Below are 25635 nucleotides of genomic sequence, written 5' to 3'. Positions count from 1 at the left end.
TTTTTTTTTTTTTATTTTTTACTCAACATAATCAAAACGGTGTTTTTACAAGTCAAAGAGCCGCAGCTACTGTCATGATCACAACTATCAGAACATGTTTTCTACAGTTCTTCTCATCAATGTGGATTCATCCGCGGCTGAAAATAGTCCCAAAAAAGTTTCCTCTTTTTTCTTTGATAAAACCTACACAAGCAGTTGTTTGAGGACATTTTGAAAAGACTGACATCAGAAGTCAGACAGTTATTTAACAACAGATCAACACGCTGAGATTCAAAATGAACATCATCATTCAGACATTTAAATTCCTGTTTGGCCTCTGGGGGGAAATCTGTTGACAAAGTCTCATGTTCGTTTGTTCAGTGAACTTATTTTGTTCCCTCAGTTCAGTATTTTAAATCCTTCAATTAATTCACTGAGTACACTTTGATGCGGGGCTGAAATATCTAAAGTGTCTTTTTGTTAGACGGATTTATTTTTCAGAAACTGATCGTTTTGCTGCAGAAGTTTAGAGAGAACTTCCAGGTTACAGATATCAGATGTTCACCACCGTTACATTTGAGTCACAGCACCAAGTGTTGTTGCCAAAATAATTAATTTACTAATACCAGCCGATTCTGAATATTTAAAATGGCTTCAATCTCATTTTCCTAACTCTATAAATACAGCAGTACGAGCTGTTAGTGTCAATGTCTCCTACAGTCATCCTGCTGTTCTCTGCCACTGACCATGAAAAGTCACCATCATCATCATCATCATCATCATCATCAATGTGTTACAGTCATGTTATATTTGTCTTTTAAGGTGAAACACTCCAGGTGAAAATGCACGAGTCAATTTTGAGACTCTGGACTATTTCTGCAAAAAGCACATATTTATTTAGCTTACACCTCATCTTCATATTTAAGCAAACAATGTCAAAAAACTTGAAACACAAAAAATAATTATCTAAGTGTACATAATCAACGGGTGAAGTTTCATGGTGAAATCTCATAGTTTTACCTTTTGACCCTAGCATCTCATCTTTGGTCTTAAACAGTTTGTAATTTTACAATTCATATTTTTAAAGTTTGTTTTCTCAGATTTTTTTTCCTCCAAGTCATAAATCTGCACTTCAGCAGCTCTAACATCCACAAAACTTTCCAGTTTGGTTCCTGTCTGTATTCTGAAGGTTTTTACAGAGGACTTGTTCAGAAATATTATTCACAGCCTGGTTTTTACAAATTTTTATTCCCTAAAAACATGGTGAAAATAGATTTTTTTAACGGCTGTTAGAGTGTTTTCTGATTTGTGGAGAGGTGTCCAGAGAGATCCAGAGGCCCCTCTATAAAAACCTTTGACTCTAATATGAAACTAAAATGAAACAAGACTTTGGAACATGTTTTTGATTTGTGTTCTAGAAATGTATAAAAATCAACACGTATTTAATTACATAATTGCTCATTTGCTAAATTAAACATAATATTTCAGAACACATGTTGTATAAAAAACAATAGTCCTGTCGTAAGTACAAAGCTGAGGGGAGTGTCATGGTTACATTTATTAGTTAAAACCTTTACCAGATTCACCCGGAGTGTTTCCCCTCAACAACTGTTTTACATTCTTAAATTTTAATTTTCTCTCTGCGGTATCAGAAACATTCTGCAGGGCTGTGTGTGACGATGTTTATCTGACTGTGTGTATTTACTGATCTACGGTAACGGAACTGATGATAATAACAATGATAATAATAATAACTGTGTAGTACTGTATTTCTTCATACCATGAAAGAACAATACTTTGAGACAGTTACTGTACTGTAGACATGTCACACTGATGAACTCTCATGTTTTAAATATGGATATTTTTCATGGTGTTGATTTAAAGTTGGAAATTTCGGTCATGTGACGACACCTGCTGATGTTTTAATGCTTCTGAAGATATTTCCAGAATCCTTCAAATATTCTTTTAAACATCTGGAGGAAAAAAATCATTTGTACCTGATCAATAAAAAAAACATTTTTAACCAGGTTGTTTTTCCTGTCGACGACGTCAGTCAGCAGCGACTGATCTTCTTGTTCTTGTTTTTTCCAGTGATTTTTTCTTTAATAAATGTTCTTATAAAATATTATCAAACTTAGAATATCTCAGTAGTGTGTTTTTGTTTTAGACATTTTATATTGTTTTTGTTTTTTCTGTAATTGTCTTTCACACTGAGACACTTTGTGATTTTACATAAAACTAAAATAAATAAACCGTATTAAACAAAAACTGCTTCCTGGAGCAAAAGCAGAGCTGCATCTGACCGGCCGAGTTAATGAAACAAAAAGCATCAGGTCGTGCAGCAGTGAGATTATTTTTTTAGTCTTTGATGATTCAGGAAATATCTTCAGAACATCTCCTCGGATTTGGGTCAAAGATCATTTGTGTGAACAGTCTGTGTGTGACTCTGTAAAAACAAAACACCTTCCACAAATACAACAAGTATTTCTAAACTCACAAAAGTATTCTGTAATAAAAATAAACAAATTCATAAAATAAAATAAAAACTCCACGTGTGTCACTGAGAGAGACAGAAAGTTTCTCATTATAACAAGATATTTTTCACATTTTTACGCAATATAACAAGAAACTTTGATGGTTATTAAGTTGTTTTCTTTTCCTGGCCCGACACTTCTGCACATCTGTAATAAAAAACAAACAAACTGGCTTTTCTGTTCTAAAGTTGTACATGTTTTTCACATATTTGTAAATCAATTCAATGTATTCACAGATATCTGCGTTTTATATCTGCAAAATATTTTTGTGAATCTAAAATAATTTGTTGTATTTATGGAAATTGTTTTATGTTCACAGACTGTAACACACGGACTTGATAATATTGACACAAATCTGTCTCTGTACAGCTGACCGCACCAGAGCTCCGTGCACTGAACATCTGGGGAGATTAAATTATTAGTTTGAGGGTAAAATAAGTTCTGAGAGCACAAAGTGATGAATCAACTCATTTCCCCCCCGACGCCATCATGACTTCACACTCTGAGGTCACCTCCACGTCACTCTTCATGATAAAAAAAAACCCAACGTTGTCTGATTTCTAACCTGAAACTGATGGAAACATAATTCTGTCACAAAAACAAACGTCTGATTCAACTCTTTGAACTGTGGTCACTTTTTAACAAACGTCTCTGTGTTTCTGTTAAACTGAAGGATAAACGCTGCAGATGTGGACAGGTGAGCATCAGGTAACAGGAGAGCTGAGAGGTCAGAGGTCAGCGGGACAGGAGGGGGAGGTCACTGGAGTTCATGATGAGGCTGGAGTCCAGGTTCAGGCTCTCTGAGGAAACACGAGAGACGACGTCAACGTTTCAAAGATGCAGCCTGACAGTCGAACACTGTAGCTGTTAGCCGCCAGTTCATGTTAGCTGTTAGCCGCCAGTTCATGTTAGCTGTTAGCCGCCAGTTCATGTTAGCTGTTAGCAGCTCGTTCATGTTAGCTGTTAGCAGCTCGTTAAGTCTTTACAAGAACAAATAAACAACAACAAAAACATCTGTATCGGCCCAGCTGTTCAAAGTGGACGTGTCCCTGCTACAGGATTTATAATCTGCTGTTGTTGTTGTCTGAGTCTCTTCCCGTGTGGATGTTTGTCTCTGTGAGTCAGGCTCAGCTGTTTTGTTTGGATGTTTGTTTGTTTCCTTGTTGTTTTGTTTGATGTGTCTTTGATCTAAATATGATGTCATGGTCATGTGACTCACCTTGGTCGAAGTTGAGTTTCTTGTTGGACGAGCTGTCACCGAGTCCTTCGATGTCGACCAGGTCACTGTTCACGTCCGAGTCGTTCAGAGCGCTGAGAGTCACGTCTGCATGAGGAGGAAGAGGAGGAAGAGGAGGAGAATAAATAGCAGTGTGTCATCATCATGCCTCTATCTGATTGGACAAAAGTCACTTCCTGTCTTTTCTCACCTGCCGTCTTCTGTTTCTTGATGGGCGGGGCCAGAGAGGGGCTACTCTGCATTCCTGTCGCCACGACAACCTGCGAGGTCGGCACGGCGATCATGGCGGGAGCAGCGGGTGTCGGAGCCGGCGTCATGGCGGCGGCTGTTTTCTTGACGGTCTTCTTCGGGGACTCGGAGGAAATGGGGACTCTGCTGTCCTCGTACAACTTCCTCTTGACGGTGCTCTTTATCTGCGCTCTGCACAGGAAGACAGAGACACGCTAACAGTTTCCATATGTTTACAGTCTTTATGCTAAGCTAAGCTAACCAGCTGCAGCTTCATGTTAAGTCAGTCACAAACTTCTCTCCTCTGCCAGGAACTCGAGCGTCAAAGGGTTAAAATCACTCTCAGAAATAATTCACGATGATTACAAATAATCATTAATTATTTAAATAATTTGATTTAATTTACACTGAATCACCTCGAGGGGCAGCGTCTCCAAAAAGAAAAATAAGAGACAATTAATCGGTTCAACCTCATAAAATAAACTCAACTATCAATAAATTAACAACATTTGTTATTAATTGTAATCATTAATAAAAAAATACAACAACAAGAACCAAAATGACAAATCAATATTAAAGTATTTAATCAAAATTTAATCAAAAGAAAACAAAGAAAATACACAGAAATGGTTTTTAAATGTCAGCGATCAGTTTATCAGTTATTCATATTTAATGTGTTATTGTTTTAATTTTGTAAAATTGTATTTAATTGTTGATTATTTTTGTTTTTGAATTTAATTTTATTTATTTTTGTATGTGTTGTTTCAGTTTTGCTCTGAGTCGCTCTGATCTTTGTATAAAGGTGGATTTTTGAATGAACTAACTGAGTAAATGACTCAGGTAGAGACGCCTTGAACCTGACGCCGCTGCAGCGAGGACACTGCCTCTGTAAACGGGACGCCTGCTCTGCCCACTGAACCAGCGGGCGCCTGATGAATGGATTCAGACATGAAGGGTTTTTGTTCCCTCAGATTTTAAGGCTGTGTTGATACATTAATCAAAAAGGTTTTACCATTAAAAATCCCTTAACTGTGCAGAACCCTTTTAAAAAGGCCTTAAAGCGATGAAGGTCTCACACTCACACAGTGCGCTCTTTGATCACGGTGCTGATGTTGTTGAGGTCGTCTCCAAACCGACGCACCGCCAGACGCAGCATCTCGATCTCCGTCTCCGTCCATTTGGCCCTGAGGACGAAGACACTCTCAGTTTATACTGGACACACAGAGAGGACGTCCGTCTCTGTCTCGCTTTATAAAAGACAGAACTCATTCACGTGTTGATTAACGTGTCTGATGATGTCATCACTGAAGGAAACATCTGTCACATTAGACCTCATCAATTCGTCACTCCGTCACAGTCAACACCTCCACACACACACACACACACACACACACGTCTCTGAGTGTGTCTCACCCTGCAGGACTGGAGTCAGACACCGGGTGCAGCTGCATGGTCAACTCTCCCAGCTTCGTGAAGGCGGTGCCCGCTGCTGAGAAAATCTCGCCCACCTGCAGAGAGGAGGACGCGTGTTCACAACTCAGGTCCTGGACTGCAGTGACAGTACTGACACCACACTGTGAGTCCTCACTGAGCTAAATGTGTCAGCAGAACACCTCACAGGAGGGAGCTTCTGATTCAGCAGTTAAGGGGAGAGTTAAGGGGAGAGTTAAGGGGAACGTAACTTCAACTGCTGAGCGACTGATCCTTGGCTTTTTGCACCTCCCACTGTTGTGAAGGCTCGTTAGACATGTTAGATAACGACGCTGTCTGACACCTGCTTTTAGATTCAGAAAACCTTTATTTTTGTTTGTGAAAATAAAAAAGGAGATTTCCCTGCGTTCTTCACATGTAGACCACATCAGACCAGGTTCAGGTCAAAACCACTGACCTCAGACTCAGGTCAGATCTGGACTGGATCATCCCAGAGAGGCTGAAGATGATTTAAAACACAGTTTCAGATTTGTGAAACTTTTATTGTCTGAAACAACCTTCAGCCTCTCTGAGATGATCATTTGATCTCTCTCATAAAGAGTACAGGAGTAAATGTACTCGGTTACACTTCGCCCCCTGTGAAGTGTGACGTTACAGGTTAAATGATGGAGGTCAACAGACTGTGTGCACATGGACACGTGTCACTGTTCTGTCTGTGATGTCAGCAGGAACCCTCTGAATGACCCAGATCAGTGAAGTTTATCTTGTCTTTAATTCTAATGAAGTCTCTAAAACATGTCATTAATGAGACAAGTGTGTCGATCATACGTCACTGTAACCACTTATATGGTGGTTTATCTACTACATGATTTAAAACGCGATCTCCTTATTTTCCACAATAAGTGGATTATTTGATGTCTGACTTTCAATAAAGATGAATTTTAATAAAAGGAATCCTGTGATGCTGCGTTGTTTAACTTCCCTTCTTTCTATTTATTTATTTATTTATTTGGGCATTAACGATATGCCGAATGTAGCGTTAGATTTGTATCTATTTAGGAGACAAAAATTAAACCACTTTCACCAGGTCTACATTTGTGCAATAAGCGAAGGCATAAAATTAGCTAAATTGTGAGTGGAGTTTTGAATGCAGACAATCATAACAATTGGATATTTATCTACGTGTTTGCTGCATTAGCGACATGCCGAATACTTCACTGGATTGTGTTAATTTAGGAGACAGAATTTAAATCACATATAATGAAGCCTGTGTATTTGTGCGATGAGCAAAGGTGTAAAATTAACTAATTTCTGAGTGGAGTTCTGTGCACAAGCAACAGCAAAATTTCGATTTATCTTTCAAGGCGTTTTAGGTGTGTTAACAATATGCCGAATGAACCTTTAGATGTGTTTATTTAAGAGACGAACGTTAAAGAACTTTTTATGAGCGATATATTTGTTTCGTGAGCAAAGACGTTAAATTAACTGATTTCTGAGTGGGGCTTGGTTTCATCTGTGTGACCTCCTCTGAGCTAAGATTTGGTCCGTGCTTTAATAAGTGGATCTCTCACAAGCAGGTGAGAGCTTACCTTTGCGGAAGCTGACGTCATCTCGGCGAATGCGTTAAATTAGCTTGTATTTTCTTTGAACGTGTTTTTTTTTTTAAATAGAAATAAAAACACACAGCTAGCTGCTAGCTAAAGTTAGCTCCTGTAACGTTAACGTTAGCTAGCTCGCTATCGTTAGCGCGCCTCCATCGAGGCTCCGGATGGATTTGTAAAAAAACGAATCTCTGGAGAAAAAAAACTCTTCCGATCAGACTCTGCGGATCGATCCGGAATTATTTATATATTTCACATGTTCAGAAGAAAAAATATAAATATCGTACAACAAAGGTGGACCGGATAAAGGGAATGTTGCGCGACTTCAGAAGTTTAACGCCATTGGTCAGTCTTACAGGAAAAGGCGGGGCGTGTCGAACCGGACACTTGATTGGTCGCTGCGCTACGGATCACGAGAGTTGTCGAGTTCCACCGAGTCAAACCGAGTGATGAGGATCAGCTGACTGCGGAGCTCTGTCGTCCTTCGATGGATCGTTTCTCAGTTTAGTGATTAAAAATAAAATTAAACCAGTTTGTGATTGATCGATAAGATCGAACACCGACATGCCGTCGCTTCTGTTCTGCGGGCCGAAGATGGCCGCGTGCGGGATAGTGATCAGCATCTGGGGGGTCATCATGCTGGTAAGAAATATGGAGCTCCGGCTGGGACTATTTCCTGGACTCATACTGATCATCTGTTCGCGTCTTTATTAAAAATGAATATCAAATGTTTTAGCGCATTATTTTCATAATTTTACGTGTTTGTTCAAGTTTGTGAGAATCTGTAAATGATCTCCATCTGTCGCAGACTAATCCTCGATCGGTATTTCGTCTCCAGGAAATAGACGGAGCCGAAGCAGGCCAAGCTAAATATACATTAGGTAGTAACAGCTGCGTTTTAACACTGCACCAATAATCAATACAGAACCAGTTCGATCAGTGATTTTGTACCAAACATCAGGGTCTGTGTAATTAGCGTGATGGAGGTGGCTAAAGCCTGGGTTTCTGCCCAAATGAATGGATGATTGCTGTCTAGATGGAAAGTATCTGTGTGGATTAGACCGTCATTTAAACCCAGACTCATGTCAGATATCAGTGATCGATCAGCCTCTTTAAATCGTGATTATGTGAAGAGCTGATGGATGATGTTTCTGGATCAGTGTCCCCTCGTTATTAAAATGATTAATCAAAGTGTGATAAATTAGGAACTGGAGTGTAAAGAATCATATGACTCTTATTTTTGCCCTCATGTGATGTTTCAGAGCAGGAAGTCACTGTTTCCACTTCCACTAACAGAATGTGTCACTGTGCAGTCACAGAGAGAATACATCAGTATTATAAATCAAATAGAGCTGATAGTGAAAACACACCTTTTCAAAACTGCCTATAAACTCAGTGTCTCTGGACTGTTTCCCTCCCGACATCACTGTGGACATTGTTTTCATTATTTCAGCTCTGAGTTTCACTCTTTCAGTTATCGGGCTGATTTTTCACATCTTAAAACACGTCAACTCCAGTTTGACTCCTGATTCACACGTTTGCTTTTCACATAGTTAAAATTACGGATTTTTGCTGATATCCACTTCCTTGATCAATAACTGATACTGATATCAATATATCCAGCGTTTTCCCTCTTAATCTCAGTGATCATCATCAAGTCTCTTCTACAGTGGAGTTAACATCATATTATACATACGTACTCTCATGGTGACGGCCCACCAGCAGATGGAGACATGAAACACTGTTCAGTGTCTGTCACATTCATTCATTCATTGTGTAAAATAAGAAAAAGCCTGTTGGCTGATTCTGATAGTTCGTTTTAAAGCTGTCATCAGCTGATACTGATGACGTGCTGATAGCATCATGCATCTCTTGTTAAAAAAAAAAAAAAAAATCAGCTGGTTCAAACTGCTGCGTTTCTGTTTCACGTCTTTTGGAAATTATTTTGAGTTTCTTCACACAGAGAAGCTGAAGAGCTTTGAACTCTGGGGAAAAATCACCAGCGTCTGTAGTAACACGTGACATGTCAGTGAATCGATTAAAAGAAAATTAATCAATGATTTAAGTCGTTTATCAGGAAGAATAGCAGACGTTCTGCTTCTGTCAGGTTTGGTGTTTCAAAGCTGGCCGAGGCAGAAATCCTGGAAAAAAACCCTCTTTCTCTAGACGACAAATGAGATAAAAATTAGCTAGCTAACGTTAGCCGCCTCAGGTTCACTCCGCCTCGCTCCCCGCCGCTGTGGACTGCTTCCTCTGGAGGAGAGCTGGCAGCAGCTCGACAGACGAACCCTCAGTTGGCGGCTTGAATTCGGTCAGCTCAAACCTCCCAGCGCCAGGTGTCACAGCGGGCTGGTGTGTAACAGCAACAACAGGAAGTGGACTGATCCGACGGGCAGTCGGGGCTGTCCGGTGTCCTCGGAGCTGGGGGTTGTGCTGACTGGATACTGATGGCTGCGGCCGCTGAGTGGGGGTCAGAGACGATCTGATCAGAGAACGAGTCAACGTTCAAGAGGTCAAGAGGCGTTTCCTCTTTGATATTCTGTGTCCTCAGCTGTGTCCTTTACTGTGTCCTCAGTCGTGTCCCCGGGCCTCGTGTTGACCCTCTGTGTTCTGTTGTTTTCTTCCAGGCCATGCTGGGAATCTTCTTCAGTGCGAAGTCGGCCGTGCTGATCGAGGACGTCCCGTTCACTGAGGAGGACATCCGTAACGAGTGAGTTGCAGCAAAACGTATTGTAGACACCTTAAAAAAAAATACTGTCAGCTAAAGTGTCCTCTGTGTTTCGAGTCGTCACTGATTTACCTTACACACACTAACAGACAGTTTCAGTGGTAGAACACAAACTCCAGTTTTCTGCGAAGTACAGTTACTGTTAGTCAGGGGGGTTCGAGATAACGGCTTCAGTCCCCCGTCAGAAAGGACCGTCTGACGGCGAGGTAACGCAGTGAAAAAAACTGATGCTTGGTGCTTCTCAGACTCAGAGAACGATTGTTAGATTTAAAGGAGGCTACGTCAATGAATCCCACCGAAAACTGTTCCAGTGTCAGGGATCCTTCCAATTCTACCGAGGACAGAGTCCTTCCCTCAGAAAATTTTCAAGGTTGCATGTGTGTATCCTCAGTGGAATGAAGTACCCACAATTCTTTGCATTTGCTTTGCCGGAATCGAAGGCAGGGTCTCTTCAGTTACGCACGTCTGGGTACTCACTAGCCTGTTCTAATGTGTGTTCATCGAACTCTAGCTAGGAGTCTTGCCGAGGCTCTGCAGCACCCGACTTTAGAGGGATTTATACTTGTGCGGCAGACTCTACGCTGTTGAGAGCATTTATACATGTTTGTATGACGACAAAACACTAAACACATTTTCCCCACAAATACAACATGCTAACGTTATTAGCACAAGCCTATGGCATTTTACATTGTATAAATTAGCCTAGCAGCTAGCAGAGATTTCCTCTGCTCATATTTCAGCCAGGATAAATCACACACAGTGTGTGGAGGCTTTATTGTCTTCACAATTTATTGTTTCTTATCTGTGAAATTAAAGTAAATCAAAGCTTTGTTTCCACTGAGGGAAATGGTTTCAGCTCACAGAGACAGACAGGAGGTCTGCGTCACTGTGACATGTAGGTACAGTAATGGGGAGGTGCACGTCAGGCTACAGCGGAGGCTCCACGTCGATGCAGAGCTTACGCCGTAAGTGCGGCGTTGATTCGACGCCAAAGTATAAATTCTGCCTCAGAAGTACTCAGTCTACCGCTTTGAGAAGCACTAATTGATTTTTTTTTAGGTGACTAAAAACGGTAGTTACTGTAAACAAACGTGGTTCGGTCAACAGAGCAGCAACGTTTAGTCGATTAATCAGGCAACAGAAAATTAATCTGCAACTATTTGCTTTTCTAACACACCGGAGACATCATGTGTTCGAATCGTCTGTCTGTCGCATTCTTGTGAATGTGGTATCCTAAAAACACCTTGAGGGAATTTCTTCAATTTTGGCACAAACATCCACTTGGACTCAAATTTGAAATTATTGGAATTTGGTGTTTGAAGGTCAAGGTCACTGTGACCTCACAAAACACGTTTTTAGCCATAACTCTGTGACTGTGCTCGTATGAATCTTCTGTGCGTGAACTGTCACAGAAACTTGATGGGGTCGCGGAGGCGAACAACCCTGAGGTGGTTATCGTAGCTTTAGACTCAGAATTTGAGCATCAGTGAGTCTTTAACACGTCTGCTCTTCTTTCCCGCAGTAAAAATCCTCCTCAGAACATCTACAGTCTGTACAACCAGGTCGGCATCAACTGCTTCATCGCCGCCGCCATCTACGTGGCGGTGGGCGCCGTCTCGCTCTGCCAGGTCCGACTCAACAAGCGTCAGGAGTACATGGTGACATAAAGAGCTGCAGCCCCGAGGAGCCGACACCAGCTGCTGTCTGTCCGCAAAGTTTCTGTTACAACTTCCTTTTACAACCAACCAATCAGCAGCTGAAGCCACGGAGAGTCATTAACTTGTGTCGACGTGGTTGGTTGAGATCACTGAGGCGAGGTCAGGTGGTCAGACGTCACCTGAGTTATTTATTTTACAGTTACAACCTGTGATGTTTGTTGTTGTTGTTGTTGTTGTTGTTGTTGTATGAGATGTGACATCATTCCTTTGAGCAGATTTTTATTCCTGAACACGTTGATTCACTTCGGCATCGAAACTCCTGCAGGTCACGTTTACCTCATCACCCAACGAGATTTGAATCAACGAGGAAACTGTTACAAATGAACGTTTGATTTTCTGTCAGCAGGTTGAAAGATTTAAAGCATCAGGAGGCGACGCCTTCACAACAAAACCTGAGTCAGGTTTTATATTTTCTTGGTGTTGAAGCAGACTGAGGGAAACATGGCGGAGCTGCTGACAGTAAATCAACGCTCAGATGAAGTGTAAATGTTACAGTGTGTTCTGGCTGTTTGTTGTTGATGCTTCTGTGAATCAAAGTGTTTCATGTTACAGACTGTGGTGGAAAATCCTTTGCAATAAAGTGTGTGTGTTTAAAAACGAAAATATTGAGATGTTTCTTTACTTGTAATGAAGGTTGGTCTGACGTATGTTTCAGTGGAAGTGAAGAACTTGAGGGAAAATTAGATGTAGTCGGGGGGACAGGACTCAGACTAGCTCCAGATTTTAGACCATTTAGATCAGGAGCTGATGCTGAATCAGGAAGAACTTCAGAGATGTTTGATGAGTTTAAGAAGGTTGGCTGCGGTCGGTTGTAGAAATTAGTTGTATTCTGGACTGGCTCCAAATGTCACAGATTCCAGCTGTTAAACGGAGGTTCAAAGGTCAAAAGGTCACCTTCAGTGGCTTTCAGCCTGGACTCTGTCCTGTGTTTTGTGTCAGAGTGACCCATGGGAACACTTTTGAAACTGGTTCAGTATTTAGAGAGATAAAAAAAAAGGCTTTAATCGAACCACCCTGGGAATGTTCACACTGAAGTGTATCATCATTAAACACACTTCAGTTAAAGTCGACACAAAATAAAACTCAAACAGTTTACGGCTGCTGTCAGCCCTACAGTCGTCTCCTCTGGTCTGAATCAGGGACTCATGTTGGTCCAAACTTGTATAATTGCCTAGAGCTGGTTTGTGTTCTCACAGCAGCATTTACAAGAGGACCAGAAGTCGACACACACTGACAGATCTCTCGCTACACGTACCTGTAGCGCAGAGAATAACTGCTCATGACGATCTGGAGCTGAGAACCTTTGAATACGCTGATCATAGTATACTGGATTTGGAACAAAATATAGACCCAGACAAGAACTTTATTTCCACCACAAACACTAACTGCTGCTGCTACACGGAGGTAGAATTCAACCAGAAGGTGGCATCAACGGACAAATGATCAATTATTCACTTCAACAGCTGAAGTTTATAAACAAATTTCAATAACATTTGCTAGAGATGTACCCATACCACTTTTTCCTTCCTTATCACAATTCCGATCCCTGAACCTTAGGTATCCGATCCGATACCAGCGGGTAAAATAAAAATGGATGGGATATGAACTGTTGTATGTCTCAACTCCTAAAACTCTATTGCCTGTAGCGTGCGTATGCGTAATGAGGCATTACGTGGTATCGGATTGGTCACAGGCTGTACTCGCCGATACCTGATACTGCATTTTAGGCAGTATCGGAGGCATTTCTGATACTGTACGATACAACTCTACTGTTTGCAAACATTTTCTCAACCCTTCCATATGATCGCAATATCAGAGACTCGATCGATTCTGAAAAAAGTTTAGACTTTGAGATGGACGGATATGAACTCAGGTATAAAAATAGGCAAAGTCAGGCTGGGGGAGGGGACGCATTACACATTGATACGTCTTTAAACTTCGAGGTCTTGGATAATATGTCAGCCATGGTTGATAATGTACTGGAATGCCTAACCATTGAAACATGCAAGGAAAGAAATAACGATGTTACAGTCAGCTGTACATATAGAGAGCACAGGCTCAAGTGAGGACACATTCAATGAGTGGATGGAGGGTATGTTTGCAGCTATAGGCAATAAGGATATGTTTGTATGTGGGGATTTCAGTATTGACCTTTTAAATCCTAACAATCACAAAAGCACAGATGAATGTATCAGTACAATGTATAGTATGGGCCTTTTTCCAAAAATGACTCGCCCCAGCAGAATTACATCCCAGTGTCACTCTGAGTGATAGTTTCTTAACTAATATCACTGACAATAAAATAACAAGCTGCTTACTTATCAGTGACATCAGTGACCAGCTGCCAGATTTTACAATATTTAATAGTAACTACAGGAAAAGACAAAAAAATGAATTTAGAAGAGTAAGAACAGAGGAATCTCTCAATACACTAAAGAATGAACTAATGCAGCAGAACTGGGTTGACAGGGCTTATGATGCATTTTATCAGCTATCAGCTCCTCTCTCTCTCTCTCTCTCTCTCTCTCTCTCTCTCTCTCAATTCAGTTCAATTCAATTCAAATGGCTTTATTGGCATGAGGTAACACTGTACATATTGCCAAAGCAAGCGTTTGGAATTCAAAATAATAATAACAATAAAGGAAAACAATATTTACAATAAATTTGTTATAATCTATACTGTATGTATAATATGTATAGCTGTGATTGACTCCATCACAGTCATAGTCACATTCAATCAAATCTCTCTCTCTCTCTCTCTTCTTTTTGAATGGGTATATAAATTTGTGTTTGTCTTTTTTATGTTCACTACGCGTTTTGTTACTGAATAGAAAAACAAATAAATAGTTTTCCTCTGCATGCTCGAAATAAACATTTGAAAATCAAACCAGATCAAATGCCTCGCGCGAGAAAGCTGCTCCTGATTGGTCAGAGTTTGAAAAATCCAGGAAGTAAGCAAACATGCGATCATTTTCCCGCCCATGAGAGGCCAGTCACTGAGGAGGAAGCGGCTCAGCGGTGAAGACGAGCACAGGTAAACATCTCAGTGGACACAATGAGCGTCTTGCTGTTATTTCCTCCTGAGACATGAGTCCTTCATCTCTTTCAGCACAAAACAAACTCTAAGATCCTGCTTCAAAGGTTTTACAGTTTCAGATCAGCTGCATGTCTGTGTTGTTATTTCTCCTCAGACATGTCGCATATTTGGGAGGAAGAGTGGAAGAAAGATCTGCGCTCCATCCTGATGGATCTGCGTGATGAGCAGTTTGATACGACGCTGGAACTTTTAAGTAAAATCCCCCAGTCTCGGAAGACTGGTGAGTTCAAGTCCAGAGAAAAGATGCCCCAGATAATCTGTGAGCACTACTCTCTACTGGACTCCATCGCTGCAATCAGTGATATAATCCAGCAAATACCGAGGAATGATGAGCCTGTCCAGAGCCGGCTGCGCCCCCATGTGGAGAAAATGAGGAAGGAGCGTGAGAAGGAGGACCAGGGTGAGTTTATCTGATTCAGCTGTTGTAGAGTTGTTTGGCTTTTTTATTGTTCCATTGGAACAGAGTGGAGACTTCGATACCAGGGTGACAAACACTTCAAGCACTCACTTCAATACTACACACACACACACACACACACACACACACACACTGGGTCTCATTGATGAAACGTGAGCAGAATTTGTGTGTAAACTGTTCACAGTGCGAAATGTACGTGTTATTCAGCATTCATCAACATGTTAGTAGCTCCGATCTTTTCATAGGTACAAACAAAATCTTCACCTGCGTCTGACTGCTGGTGTTCATAAGATACAGCACACACATGTTGCCCGTCATTGTTGGAGATTACAGTTTTAATTTGTATAATACAAATAATTATTATGTTCACAAACACAGACGCTTTTGAAACAACATGAGGAGAGATTAGAAGTAAAACACACTGAATTAAATGAGTTGACATTTAGCAGATTTAAAGGGATAGTGCACCCAAAAATGAAAATTCAGCCATTATCTACTCACCCATATGGCGAGGGAGGCTCAGGTGAAGTTTTAGAGTCCTCACATCACTTGCAGAGATCCAAGGGGAGAGGAGGTAGCAACACAACTCCACCTAATGGAGGCTGACGGCGCCCCAGATTCAAACGTCCAAAAACACATAATTGAAACCACAAAATATCTCCATACTGCTCGTCCGTAGTGATCCAAGTGTCCTGAAGCCCCGACATAAAAAGTTGTTTGGAAAAACCTCATTTGAACTCTGTTTTTAGCGGTGCCCAGAGAGGCAGTCAGAGCTACAGGCTACAATGAGGCTAAAAACAGAGTTCAAATGAGGTTTTTCCAAACAACTTTTTATGTCGGGGCTTCAGGACACTTGGATCACTACGGACGAGCAGTATGGAGATATTTTGTGGTTTCAATGATGTGTTTTTGGACGTTTGAATCTGGGGCGCCGTCAGCCTCCATTAGGTGGAGTTGTGTTGCTACCTCCTCTCCCCTTGGATCTCTGCAAGTGATGTGAGGACTCTAAAACTTCTAAAACTAAAACTGGGAGACACAAACTTTATTTTTTCTTGAGTTTTGGTTTAATAAGACCTGTGGACGTGGGAAAGCAATTCAGTGTCTGTCAGATCAGAGTTCACCAGCAGCCCGGTGTGAGCAGACACAGAGAGTTGGAGGGAGACGGTGTGATTTTACACCAGACTGTCTGACTTGTTGTTAAACTTAATGGTGATTATTGGCGACATCAGACTGCCTGTATTAAGATGTTTTTATAGTGGTTTAATTTCACAACAGAGGCAAAGAATGCCGAGGCTGAGGGCAACCACAGTTGTTACGTGGCTGTCCGAGATGGGGACGTGATGCTGCTCTGCACAGTGCTTGATTTTCGTGCAGCTGACACAAGGAAGACTGAAGAGGGAGGGGCTCGACTCAAACTTGCCTGTCGGGCAAACAACACATTTTGGGTTATTCCAAATGGATTATTCTGTTTCATGTGGAACCAGTTTTGTAGATTCTTACAAAACAGGAAACAGAGTTAACAGCACCAGTTACCTGATGTAACCTGTCTCTGACACACCACCACTAACAGAAGAAAATAAAATGATTTTTCTCAGCTCCACTTCACCTAAAATAACTTCCGTCTCAGTGTCAGAAAAGTTTTTCTTTCTCTTTCTTTGTTTGCTCCGTCACTGGATATTCATGGGTGGGGATGTATGCTAGCTGCTGAAGAGGGCGAGCACGCTGTCAGTTTATGATTTATTCAACAACATAAATACGTGTCTACGATCAGATGCGAGTTTTCTGCTGCGTTCATGAATCTGGTGTAGATTTTTATCACCAAGGTTTTTTACGTGCAGATCTACTCACAGATTTATAAACACTTCATGAATGAGACCCGAAGCATTTTGCAGGTCGCAGTTCAGTTTAGGTTAAAATAAGTCAGTGTTGACTTTTGGTTTCACACGGGACACAAACAGCCGTCTTCTGGGTCAAAGTCCTGCGCTTGTCTGTAACGTTATGTTACGTAGACAACATTATGTTTACTTACATACTTAACGTGACAAAGTTAAGTACGCTACGTAAGTCAGGTTACATACATAAGTTCAAATAAATCAATGTTGACTTTTGGTTTCACACAGGACACAAACAGTGAACTGAACTATCTGTGTTTGTATTTAAATCCATATTTTCAAATGTATTTTTCAGGGCAGAAGAGGAAACGTGAGGAGAGGGATGACGTGCCGACAGATGTGGCCCCACTTCAGTCTAAAATCCTGAGTAATTTGTAGTAATGGCTTTTATCAGTCACTTATTTTCACAGTTTTATTCACCATTTCTACCAGCAATAAAAAAAATTACTTTCACCAAGTTAATATCTGAGATGTGTGAAAATGGTGAGGTCACTAAAAGAAACACAAACAGTGACAGATCAGAAACAAATCAGCAGTTTATCCAAATTATTTGAAATCATTGATTCCCAAATGTTTTTGAACCACAGCATGTTTCACCCCCACCACATTTAGACGAGCAGCCTTTTCAGTCACAACGACTGGAATACATTTTACCAACGTTAACAGAACAAACATCTGTATTAAATGAATTTAAGTAAGTCAGAATAAAGGAGGCTGCTGTTTTTGTGTGTGTATCTGAACTGACACTGCCTGTGTGCAGATCAATTAAACAAGACTTTAATTTTAGTTGAAAGTGCTGATGAATGAAATAGATCAGATATGAAACAGTGCCTGATGTTTGTCTCTCCTTTTACAGATCAGCAGAGGAGCTCCCAACCCAACATGGTGAGAGTTAGTTAGTTAATTCACCTTGTGCACATTCGTACAAACTGGCGAATACGATGGATGTCAAAATACTTGCAGTACATTATGTCTTGTGGCTCTGTGGCAACATTCACTAACACAGCACTAAAGTATTTTAGAATATACAGTAACCATGTTAGTGTCTGATATTTAAGAACTGAGCTCTTTGTTTTGCAGGACAGAAACACTCCTTCTCAGGTAAGTCATTTTTCTTTGAATTTTCTTTAATGGCTGAAACATTTGACAGCTACACTATGTTTCTACAGTGGCTGCAAAAGTTTGGGCACCCCTGGTGAAAATTTCATTTACTGGGAATAGTTAAGTGAGTATAAGATGAACTGATGAAGTTAAAGATGAAAGGCCAGGTGATGCAGATTTCGAAGCTTTATAAATACTCTGACTCCTGAAACCTTGTCCCAACAATCAGCAGCCATGGGCTCCTCTAAACAGCTGCCTAGCACTCTGAAAACTAAAAGACCTGATGAAGACTAGAAGAAGATAGCAAAGTGTTTTCAGGGAGCTGTTTCCTCAGTTGGTCATGTCAGTAAGAAATGGCAGTTAACAGGAACTGTGGAGGTCAAGCTGAAAACTCTCTGAGAGAGCTGCTCGTAGGATTGTTAGAAAGGCAAATCAAACCTCTGTTTGACTGCAAAAGACCTGCAGGAAGATTGATCAGACTCTGGAGTGGTGGTGCACTGTTCTACTGTGCAGAGCAGACACACCTGGACAGGTATGACCTTCATGGAAGAGTCATCAGAAGAAAACCTTTCCTGTGTCCTCACCACAAAATTCAGTGTCAGAAGTTTGCAAAGGAACATCTGAACAAGCCTGATGCTTTTTGGAAACAAGTCCTGTGGACTGATGAAGGTAAAACAGAACTTTGAGGTATGTTTGGAGAACAAACTGTTAAACACGGGGGTGGATGGATGATGCTTTGGGCTTGTGTTGCAGCCAGTGGCACGGGGAACATTTCACAGGTAGAGGGAAGAATGGATTCAGATAAATTCCAAACATCACAGCATCTGTAAAAAAGCTGCAGATGAAGAGAGGATGGCTTCTACAACAGGACAATGATCCTAAACACACCTCCAGATCCACAATGGACGACCTCAAGAGGAGCCAGCTGAAGGTTTGGCCACACCCCTCACAGTCCCCCGACCTAAACATCATCAAACATCTGTGGATAGAGCTCAAAGAGCAGAGCGTGAAGACGGCCCAAGAATCTCACAGAGCTGCAAGAAATCCTCCAAACAAGAAGTGAAAGACTCTGAGCTGGAGGCAGAAAGTGTTTGGAAGCTGTGGTACCTGCCAAAGGGGGCGCTACTGAGCACTGACCATGCAGGGTGCCCAAACTTTGCTTCAGCCCCTTTTACACTGCTAGATTTTCGGTAAATGTTGGGCTGTTTAGCCAGCAAACTGCGAGCGTTTAGACACACAGAGCCGGATTGGCGAGTTGATCTGAGGTGCCCAATTTTCCGCCTCGTAGGGTAGACATATTGGTGGAACCTTATTGGTTTAAAAAGAAGGAGGCGCCCTTCCGCAACAGGAGGAGCTGTTGATGACTTGTGGGAAGAGCTGTTGATGACGCTGCACGTGCGAGCCACTGGCGGTGGATAAACAGGAAACAGCTGATAGCAGGAATTAGTGAGCAGCTAGTAGCAAGAGGGAAACACAAACCTGACAGACACTGTAAAGATGAGCAACTGGGGAGACAAGGAATTGCGCGCCCTCCTTGTCCTCGCAAACGAAGAGGCCATTAACCGTCAGATGACGGGGACGGTGAAGGACGGGCCGACTTATGAGAGAATCGCTGAAGGACTGACCAGCCGCGGCTTCCCTCCCACGTCACTGTTTAGGTCACACGCTGAGCTACACGTTTTGTTACTTGCTCACGCCCCCCATTGCCCTGAAAAAGGCACATTCTGTATAAACAAAAGTAGGTAGGCGGCATTTTGCTGCACTCCCCGATTTTGTTTTTATACTGCCAATGCTGAAAAAACACTGATTGGGCTTTCCTGCAAATCTGCACAACTCCTGTTTAAAAAGAGCTTGTGAGACTTGCCCAAGGGGGCGCTACTGAGCACTGACCATGCAAAGTATTTATAAAGCTTTGAAATTTGCATCACCTGGTCTTTCCTAACGATGACTGTGAACAAGCCAGAGCTCTCGTATTCCCATTATTATATTTCAACACTGTGTAACATGGTTAAAAACTTATTACGATCCAAATCAACACAAACCTCATGTCGTCTTTACGTATGACCTCCCCAGTATCCTACTGTCACACGCATTAAACTGCCTAACAGCACCATACCTGACGTAAATAACTTGTGCCTGCATGCTAACACATAAATAAAGTCAATATAACCTCAGTATAGTCCTCTACCATACACTGTTCAAAACATACACAAACTGTTGTGTAAACTTAAATACTGTCAGAGCCTGTATGATGTCATATCAACACAAACTTTTACCACATATAGATATGTTACACTAATGACACTAACGCTGACTTTTTTCTCTCCTGTATGCAGAAGATATCCATCTGTGATGTGAAATCCACCGGAATCCTTGAGACACAATTCATTGCTGTGAAAGTTGTTCAGAAATCCGGGCTGCGCACATACAGAACCAAAGCGAAAGAGAAAAAGTGTTTATTTTATCTGGGGGTTGCAGATGAAACAGGCAGCATTAAAATGACGGCATACGGAAAAGATCACGATAAAAAATTAAAGGAGGGGAGCTCCTACTTGTTCAGGAAGCTAATACAAGATGAGTCTGGTCCTAAGGTTACCACATTTAGCATAGTATCACAGACACGTTCTGTCGATGTCCCAGAGCAGCTGGAGATGGAAGCACAGAAGCTGATTTATCCTGAGAGCGCAGTTTACTCCATTAAAGAAGCCAAATCAGCTGCTGACAGGACCGAAGTGACTGTGGAAGGAACCGTCACAGACGTGAGTTTGAACCAGAGAATTTACAGCTCACCACGATGTGTAACTGCTCTGTAATCGATGTCTACGTGACGCACTGTCACGTATGGACTTTACTCAGTCTTACTGTAACTAAAGGACTGACTGGACTCACTGATCTCATTTAATTAATCAGTTAACTGTGTAACCCTCCCAGCTCATCAGTATCCAGTTAATAAGAGTGATTTCTAGGCTTTATCTGCAGTTTTGTTTTAATCTTGTGTTTGTTCAGATTCATCCTGTGGAAAAAGTTAATGTGAAGCACAAACAGGAGAAAACAAAGAAGCAAACTTTCCAGCTGGAAGATGAGACTGATTCCATCAGGCTCTGCATGTGGGGCGACGCCACCGAGCAGTGCAAAGGATTATCACCCGGAGATGCCATTAAGGTTTCCAACATGAAGACCAAGAAGTACTATGACAACATTTCGCTGGACTCAACTGTATACACCAGAATTGACAAGGTACCTGTGATCTCTCCGCTCCGCTTCTCTCCAAGTCACGAGTCGGCCATGTTTGTTGTTTAGTCTGTGTTACAAAGAACATCTGAATCAGACATCACACCCTCTTAACTGCTCAGGCTATGAGCTGTTAGGTGTTGAAACACTTTTAGTAAATGGTTTTAAGTGTATTTTCCATCATATCCTGAACTCTGTCTGTTAATGTCATTCTGTCTTTACGCAGGTTCAAAGTGTCGGCACCCACAGTGCGAAGATTCAGGTTATGGGAATCATTAAAGCCACGAAGAAGGAGACTCACCTGGAGGCAGAGTTCAACCAACAGGTGCACACATTGGTTGTGGCCTCTCGACTTCTGGCAAACGCATTTGGCTTCGACCTGAAGGGAGATTTTAAAGAAAGTCTCCTTAATAAAATGCCACTCTCAGCAGATGCAGAAATACAAGGACAGAAAATTACCAAAATTACAGCTGTTGAAGAGATGTAAGAAAAACATGTTTAGGGAGCACAGCTAAAAACATACTGGATGGATTTTTTACATACACAAACATTTTTGATAAAGATCCCTTAAATTTGTGGATTAAAGAATGTTGACAAAGATCTGTTTTTGTTTAAAACCTTTTAAATAACTGCTCATCTTGTTTTTATTCTCTTCCATTCCTTTTTTTTTTATCTTTCTTTGTTTTAAACCTGTAGCACTTTGAGATCTTTTGATGAAAAGGGCATTATGAATAAAATGTATTATTATTATTATAAACATTGACTGTATCAGCCTGTTGCAGCAATGCATTAATGGCGCTGCCATATTGGAGAGCAGGACTGGTCTGTTAACACACGCAAAAAAGTTTGGTCTGATCGTAATCTCAATATTTAGGCTGGACGCTCAGTAGAGGAGTGTGTGTTCAGCTGACAGCAACATGTTGGAAAATAATTCATCGGAAAGAGGAAAGATTAAAACGTTTCTCAAGCATCAATGTGTCTTGTTTTCTTTGGTTAATATCTGTGTAATATAATTTAATGTGCACAACTTTTCAACCAGCTACAGTGCTAGCTAGCTAACACTGTCTGCTTATCATTAACTTCTTGAGCATAACAAAATGGAGCTCGCCAGGAACGAGTCCGAAAACCTGGAAATGAGTTCAAATGTCACAACTCCCGTTCCCTCGTCTCAAAGTCAGAGGGTTTAGGGTTAGATGTCTGAAATAAGGTCTGTGGTCACCACAAGTCTGAAGAGACTTTCACAGCTGCAGCGGGATTTATACTTCTGCATCAATCGACGCCGTAGCTACAGTGCAGGCTGTGAGTTGATGTAGAGTCTGTGCCGTACCCTAAACTATAGCCTGACGTGCACCTCCCCATTAATATAACTCCACAGTGTCACAGTGACGCAGACCTCCTGTCTGTCTCTGTGAGCTGAAACCATTTCCCTCAGTGGAAACAAAGCTTTGATTTACTTTAATTTCACAGATAAGAAACAATAAATTGTGGAGACAATAAAGCCTCCACACACTGTGTGTGATTTATCCTGGCTGAAATATGAGCAGAGCAAATCTCTGCTAGCTGCTAGGCTAATTTATACAATGTAAACTGCCATAGGCTTGTGCTAATAACGTTAGCATGTTGTATTTGTGGGGAAAATGTGTCCAGATAAAGACAAGTGTTTGTCTGTGAATGCTGCGAGTTATAGTGAAGCTGATTTGTGTTTGAGACTGTCTCTATGAAGCCATGTTTAATGTGTGTTTAATGTGAGTTTTGAATCAACTAAACTTTACAGCACTTCACAGAAACCTCTGTCACCAACTAGTGTTTTGGAGGTGTAACTGCAGAGTGACACAGACACTTAACAGCTAACGTTAACTAGCTGCTAACAGATTTAGGCTTCAATAATCCTAAAAGTGGCGTTCAATTGTGAAGATTGTCCTGCTGAACAAAGTGTGTACATATCAGTGTTTGTTTTCCATGGATTTTATTTTTCTGCAAAAATTCAATGGAAAGATCCCGTTTGCTTTTTGATGAGGGAACCAGAGCAATGCTGATTAATGTACAAATATTATTATTGTTATGAAATATACAATATGTCAGAGAGTGGAATTGTTCTGCAGTGTTTATCTTAGAATTAAGACACAGAATGTGTTCATCACTTTATTCATTCATTCATCTTCTAACCGCTTCATCCTCTTGAGGGTCGCGGGGGGGCTGGAGCCTATCCCAGCTGACACTGGGTGAGAGGCAGGGTTCACCCTGGACAGGTCGCCAGACTATCACAGGGCTGACACATAGAGACAGACAACCATTCACACTCACATTCACACCTACGGACAATTTAGAGTCACCAATTAACCTGCATGTCTTTGGACTGTGGGAGGAAGCTGGAGCACCTGGAGGAAACCCACACTGACACAGGGAGAACATGTGGGAGCACCTGGAGGAAACCCACGCTGACACAGGGAGAACATGTCAGAGCACCTGGAGGAAACCCACGCTGACACAGGGAGAACATGTCAGAGCACCTGGAGGAAACCCACACTGACACGGGGAGAACATGTCAGAGCACCTGGAGGAAACCCACGCTGACACGGGGAGAACATGTCAGAGCACCTGGAGGAAACCCACGCTGACACAGGGAGAACATGTCAGAGCACCTGGAGGAAACCCACGCTGACACGGGGAGACCATGTCAGAGCACCTGGAGGAAACCCACGCTGACACGGGGAGAACATGTCAGAGCACCTGGAGGAACCCCACGCTGACACAGGGAGAACATGTCAGAGCACCTGGAGGAAACCCACGCTGACACGGGGAGAACATGTCAGAGCACCTGGAGGAAACCCACGCTGACACGGGGAGAACATGTCAGAGCACCTGGAGGAAACCCACACTGACACAGGGAGAACATGTCTGAGCACCTGGAGGAAACCCACGCTGACACAGGGAGAACATGTCAGAGCACCTGGAGGAAACCCACGCTGACACAGGGAGAACATGTGGGAGCACCTGGAGGAAACCCACGCTGACACGGGGAGAACATGTGGGAGCACCTGGAGGAAACCCACGCTGACACGGGGAGAACATGTCAGAGCACCTGGAGGAAACCCACGCTGACACAGGGAGAACATGTCAGAGCACCTGGAGGAAACCCACGCTGACACAGGGAGAACATGTGGGAGCACCTGGAGGAAACCCACACTGACACAGGGAGAACATGTCAGAGCACCTGGAGGAAACCCACACTGACACGGGGAGAACATGTCAGAGCACCTGGAGGAAACCCACGCTGACACAGGGAGAACATGTGGGAGCACCTGGAGGAAACCCACACTGACACAGGGAGAACATGTCAGAGCACCTGGAGGAAACCCACACTGACACGGGGAGAACATGTCAGAGCACCTGGAGGAAACCCACACTGACACGGGGAGAACATGTCAGAGCACCTGGAGGAAACCCACACTGACACGGGGAGAACATGTCAGAGCACCTGGAGGAAACCCACACTGACACGGGGAGAACATGTGGGAGCACCTGGAGGAAACCCACGTTGTCCGCGTCGGGCGGTGGGTGGGTGGGCCCTCCTGCCCCGCCTGTCTGGGGTGTGTCTCTGGCTCTCTGGGGGTGCCGGCCATCGCTGCCCCGGGTCCTTGGGCCTGCGTGGTGTCCTGCTGCCTCTGCGGCTCCCTGGTCTTGGGGTCTGGGCGCTCCTATGGTCTTGGGATGCCATACCGCCCCCCTTCCCCCGCAGGGCTGGCCCTGGACCCTGGTGATGGTTTTCATAAACACATTGGGAGGGTTCAAATACACGCATGCATGTTCAATACTTCAGCTCCGTGACGCATCGCAAAGAACTGATGGATCACTCCAAAGGGGCCCACTTGCATCTCAAACCTACCACACCGCGCTGGCAACTCTTCTCTACAATCGGGCTCTCCCCCTCCACCAAGACTCTCACATTTTTGGTGTTCAGTATAGACTTCTCTTTTGTTTTTGTTTTTCAGTACAGTATAGTAGACATGTATATGTTTATTTTTGATAATCTGCATGGAGCACAACCACCTCAAGGCCACAATACATCAGCTACACTGCCTGTTTCTCCCGTTTTTTTTTTTGTTTGTTTGTTTGTTTATTTGTTTGTTTGTTTGTTTTTCCTCCTTCTTCTCCGCATGCACTGTCACTATACAACTCAGGACTTAAGCACCTGCCCCTCCCCCTTGCTTGTTTCCTTACTTTCCCCTTGACACACTTTGGTGCGCATTATGGGTATAAAATACTTGACTGCAAGATTAAAAAAAAAACAAAAAAAAAAACAAAGGATGTGAACTGGAGCCATTCTGCATCAAAAGTACTTTCACTCTTGGTACTTTAAATACATTTTAATTGCTAATGCTTTTACTCCTAATTAAAATTTAAAAAGCAGTACTTCCACTTGTAGCACAGTATTTGTTT

The 25635-nt window shown here is 42.3% G+C and overlaps 3 protein-coding genes across 3 annotated transcripts; 2 read left to right on the top strand and 1 right to left on the bottom strand.

Moving 5' to 3' along the window:
• LOC125898541 (chromatin complexes subunit BAP18-like) lies at positions 1-7347 on the bottom strand. The gene is made up of 6 exons (XM_049592370.1): positions 6999-7347; positions 5392-5486; positions 5061-5162; positions 3941-4170; positions 3733-3837; positions 1-3313 (listed from the first exon to the last, which is right to left on the bottom strand). The coding sequence occupies exons 1-6, from the start codon at positions 7017-7019 to the stop codon at positions 3249-3251; spliced, it is 618 nt and encodes a 205-aa protein (XP_049448327.1). The 5' UTR covers positions 7020-7347; the 3' UTR covers positions 1-3248.
• An 85-nt stretch (positions 7348-7432) lies between these two features.
• rnasekb (ribonuclease, RNase K b) lies at positions 7433-12059 on the top strand. Its single transcript, XM_049592431.1, has 3 exons — positions 7433-7652; positions 9638-9720; positions 11261-12059. Exons 1-3 carry the CDS (start codon positions 7575-7577, stop codon positions 11403-11405), a joined length of 306 nt encoding a protein of 101 aa, XP_049448388.1. The 5' UTR covers positions 7433-7574; the 3' UTR covers positions 11406-12059.
• A 2383-nt stretch (positions 12060-14442) lies between these two features.
• On the top strand, positions 14443-22158 carry LOC125898914 (uncharacterized). Its single transcript, XM_049592969.1, has 8 exons — positions 14443-14490; positions 14648-14953; positions 17159-17230; positions 17720-17748; positions 17944-17964; positions 20301-20723; positions 20971-21201; positions 21422-22158. Exons 2-8 carry the CDS (start codon positions 14650-14652, stop codon positions 21680-21682), a joined length of 1341 nt encoding a protein of 446 aa, XP_049448926.1. The 5' UTR covers positions 14443-14490; positions 14648-14649; the 3' UTR covers positions 21683-22158.
• Positions 22159-25635: the final 3477 nt, after the last annotated feature.

This window comes from Epinephelus fuscoguttatus, linkage group LG12 (genome assembly GCF_011397635.1).
Source record: "Epinephelus fuscoguttatus linkage group LG12, E.fuscoguttatus.final_Chr_v1".
Taxonomy (NCBI): Eukaryota; Metazoa; Chordata; class Actinopteri; order Perciformes; family Serranidae; genus Epinephelus; species Epinephelus fuscoguttatus.
The sequence above is the reverse complement of the archived record's forward strand: the minus strand, read 5'-3'. Positions and strand labels throughout refer to the sequence as shown.

Coding starts and splice junctions, on each gene's coding strand:
- LOC125898914 (XM_049592969.1), top strand. CDS start 14,650: ATGTCGCATATTTGGGAGGAAGAGTGGAAGAAAGATCTGCGCTCCATC. Junction 17,749..17,943: donor GGAGCTCCCAACCCAACATG/GTGAGAGTTAGT, acceptor TTTGTTTTGCAG/GACAGAAACACTCCTTCTCA. Junction 20,724..20,970: donor TGGAAGGAACCGTCACAGAC/GTGAGTTTGAAC, acceptor GTGTTTGTTCAG/ATTCATCCTGTGGAAAAAGT.
- rnasekb (XM_049592431.1), top strand. CDS start 7,575: ATGCCGTCGCTTCTGTTCTGCGGGCCGAAGATGGCCGCGTGCGGGATA. Junction 7,653..9,637: donor TCTGGGGGGTCATCATGCTG/GTAAGAAATATG, acceptor GTTTTCTTCCAG/GCCATGCTGGGAATCTTCTT. Junction 9,721..11,260: donor GAGGAGGACATCCGTAACGA/GTGAGTTGCAGC, acceptor TCTTTCCCGCAG/TAAAAATCCTCCTCAGAACA.
- LOC125898541 (XM_049592370.1), bottom strand. CDS start 7,019: ATGACGTCAGCTTCCGCAAAG. Junction 5,163..5,391: donor TCTGACTCCAGTCCTGCAGG/GTGAGACACACT, acceptor CTTCGTCCTCAG/GGCCAAATGGACGGAGACGG. Junction 3,838..3,940: donor CAAGAAACAGAAGACGGCAG/GTGAGAAAAGAC, acceptor CTCCTCATGCAG/ACGTGACTCTCAGCGCTCTG.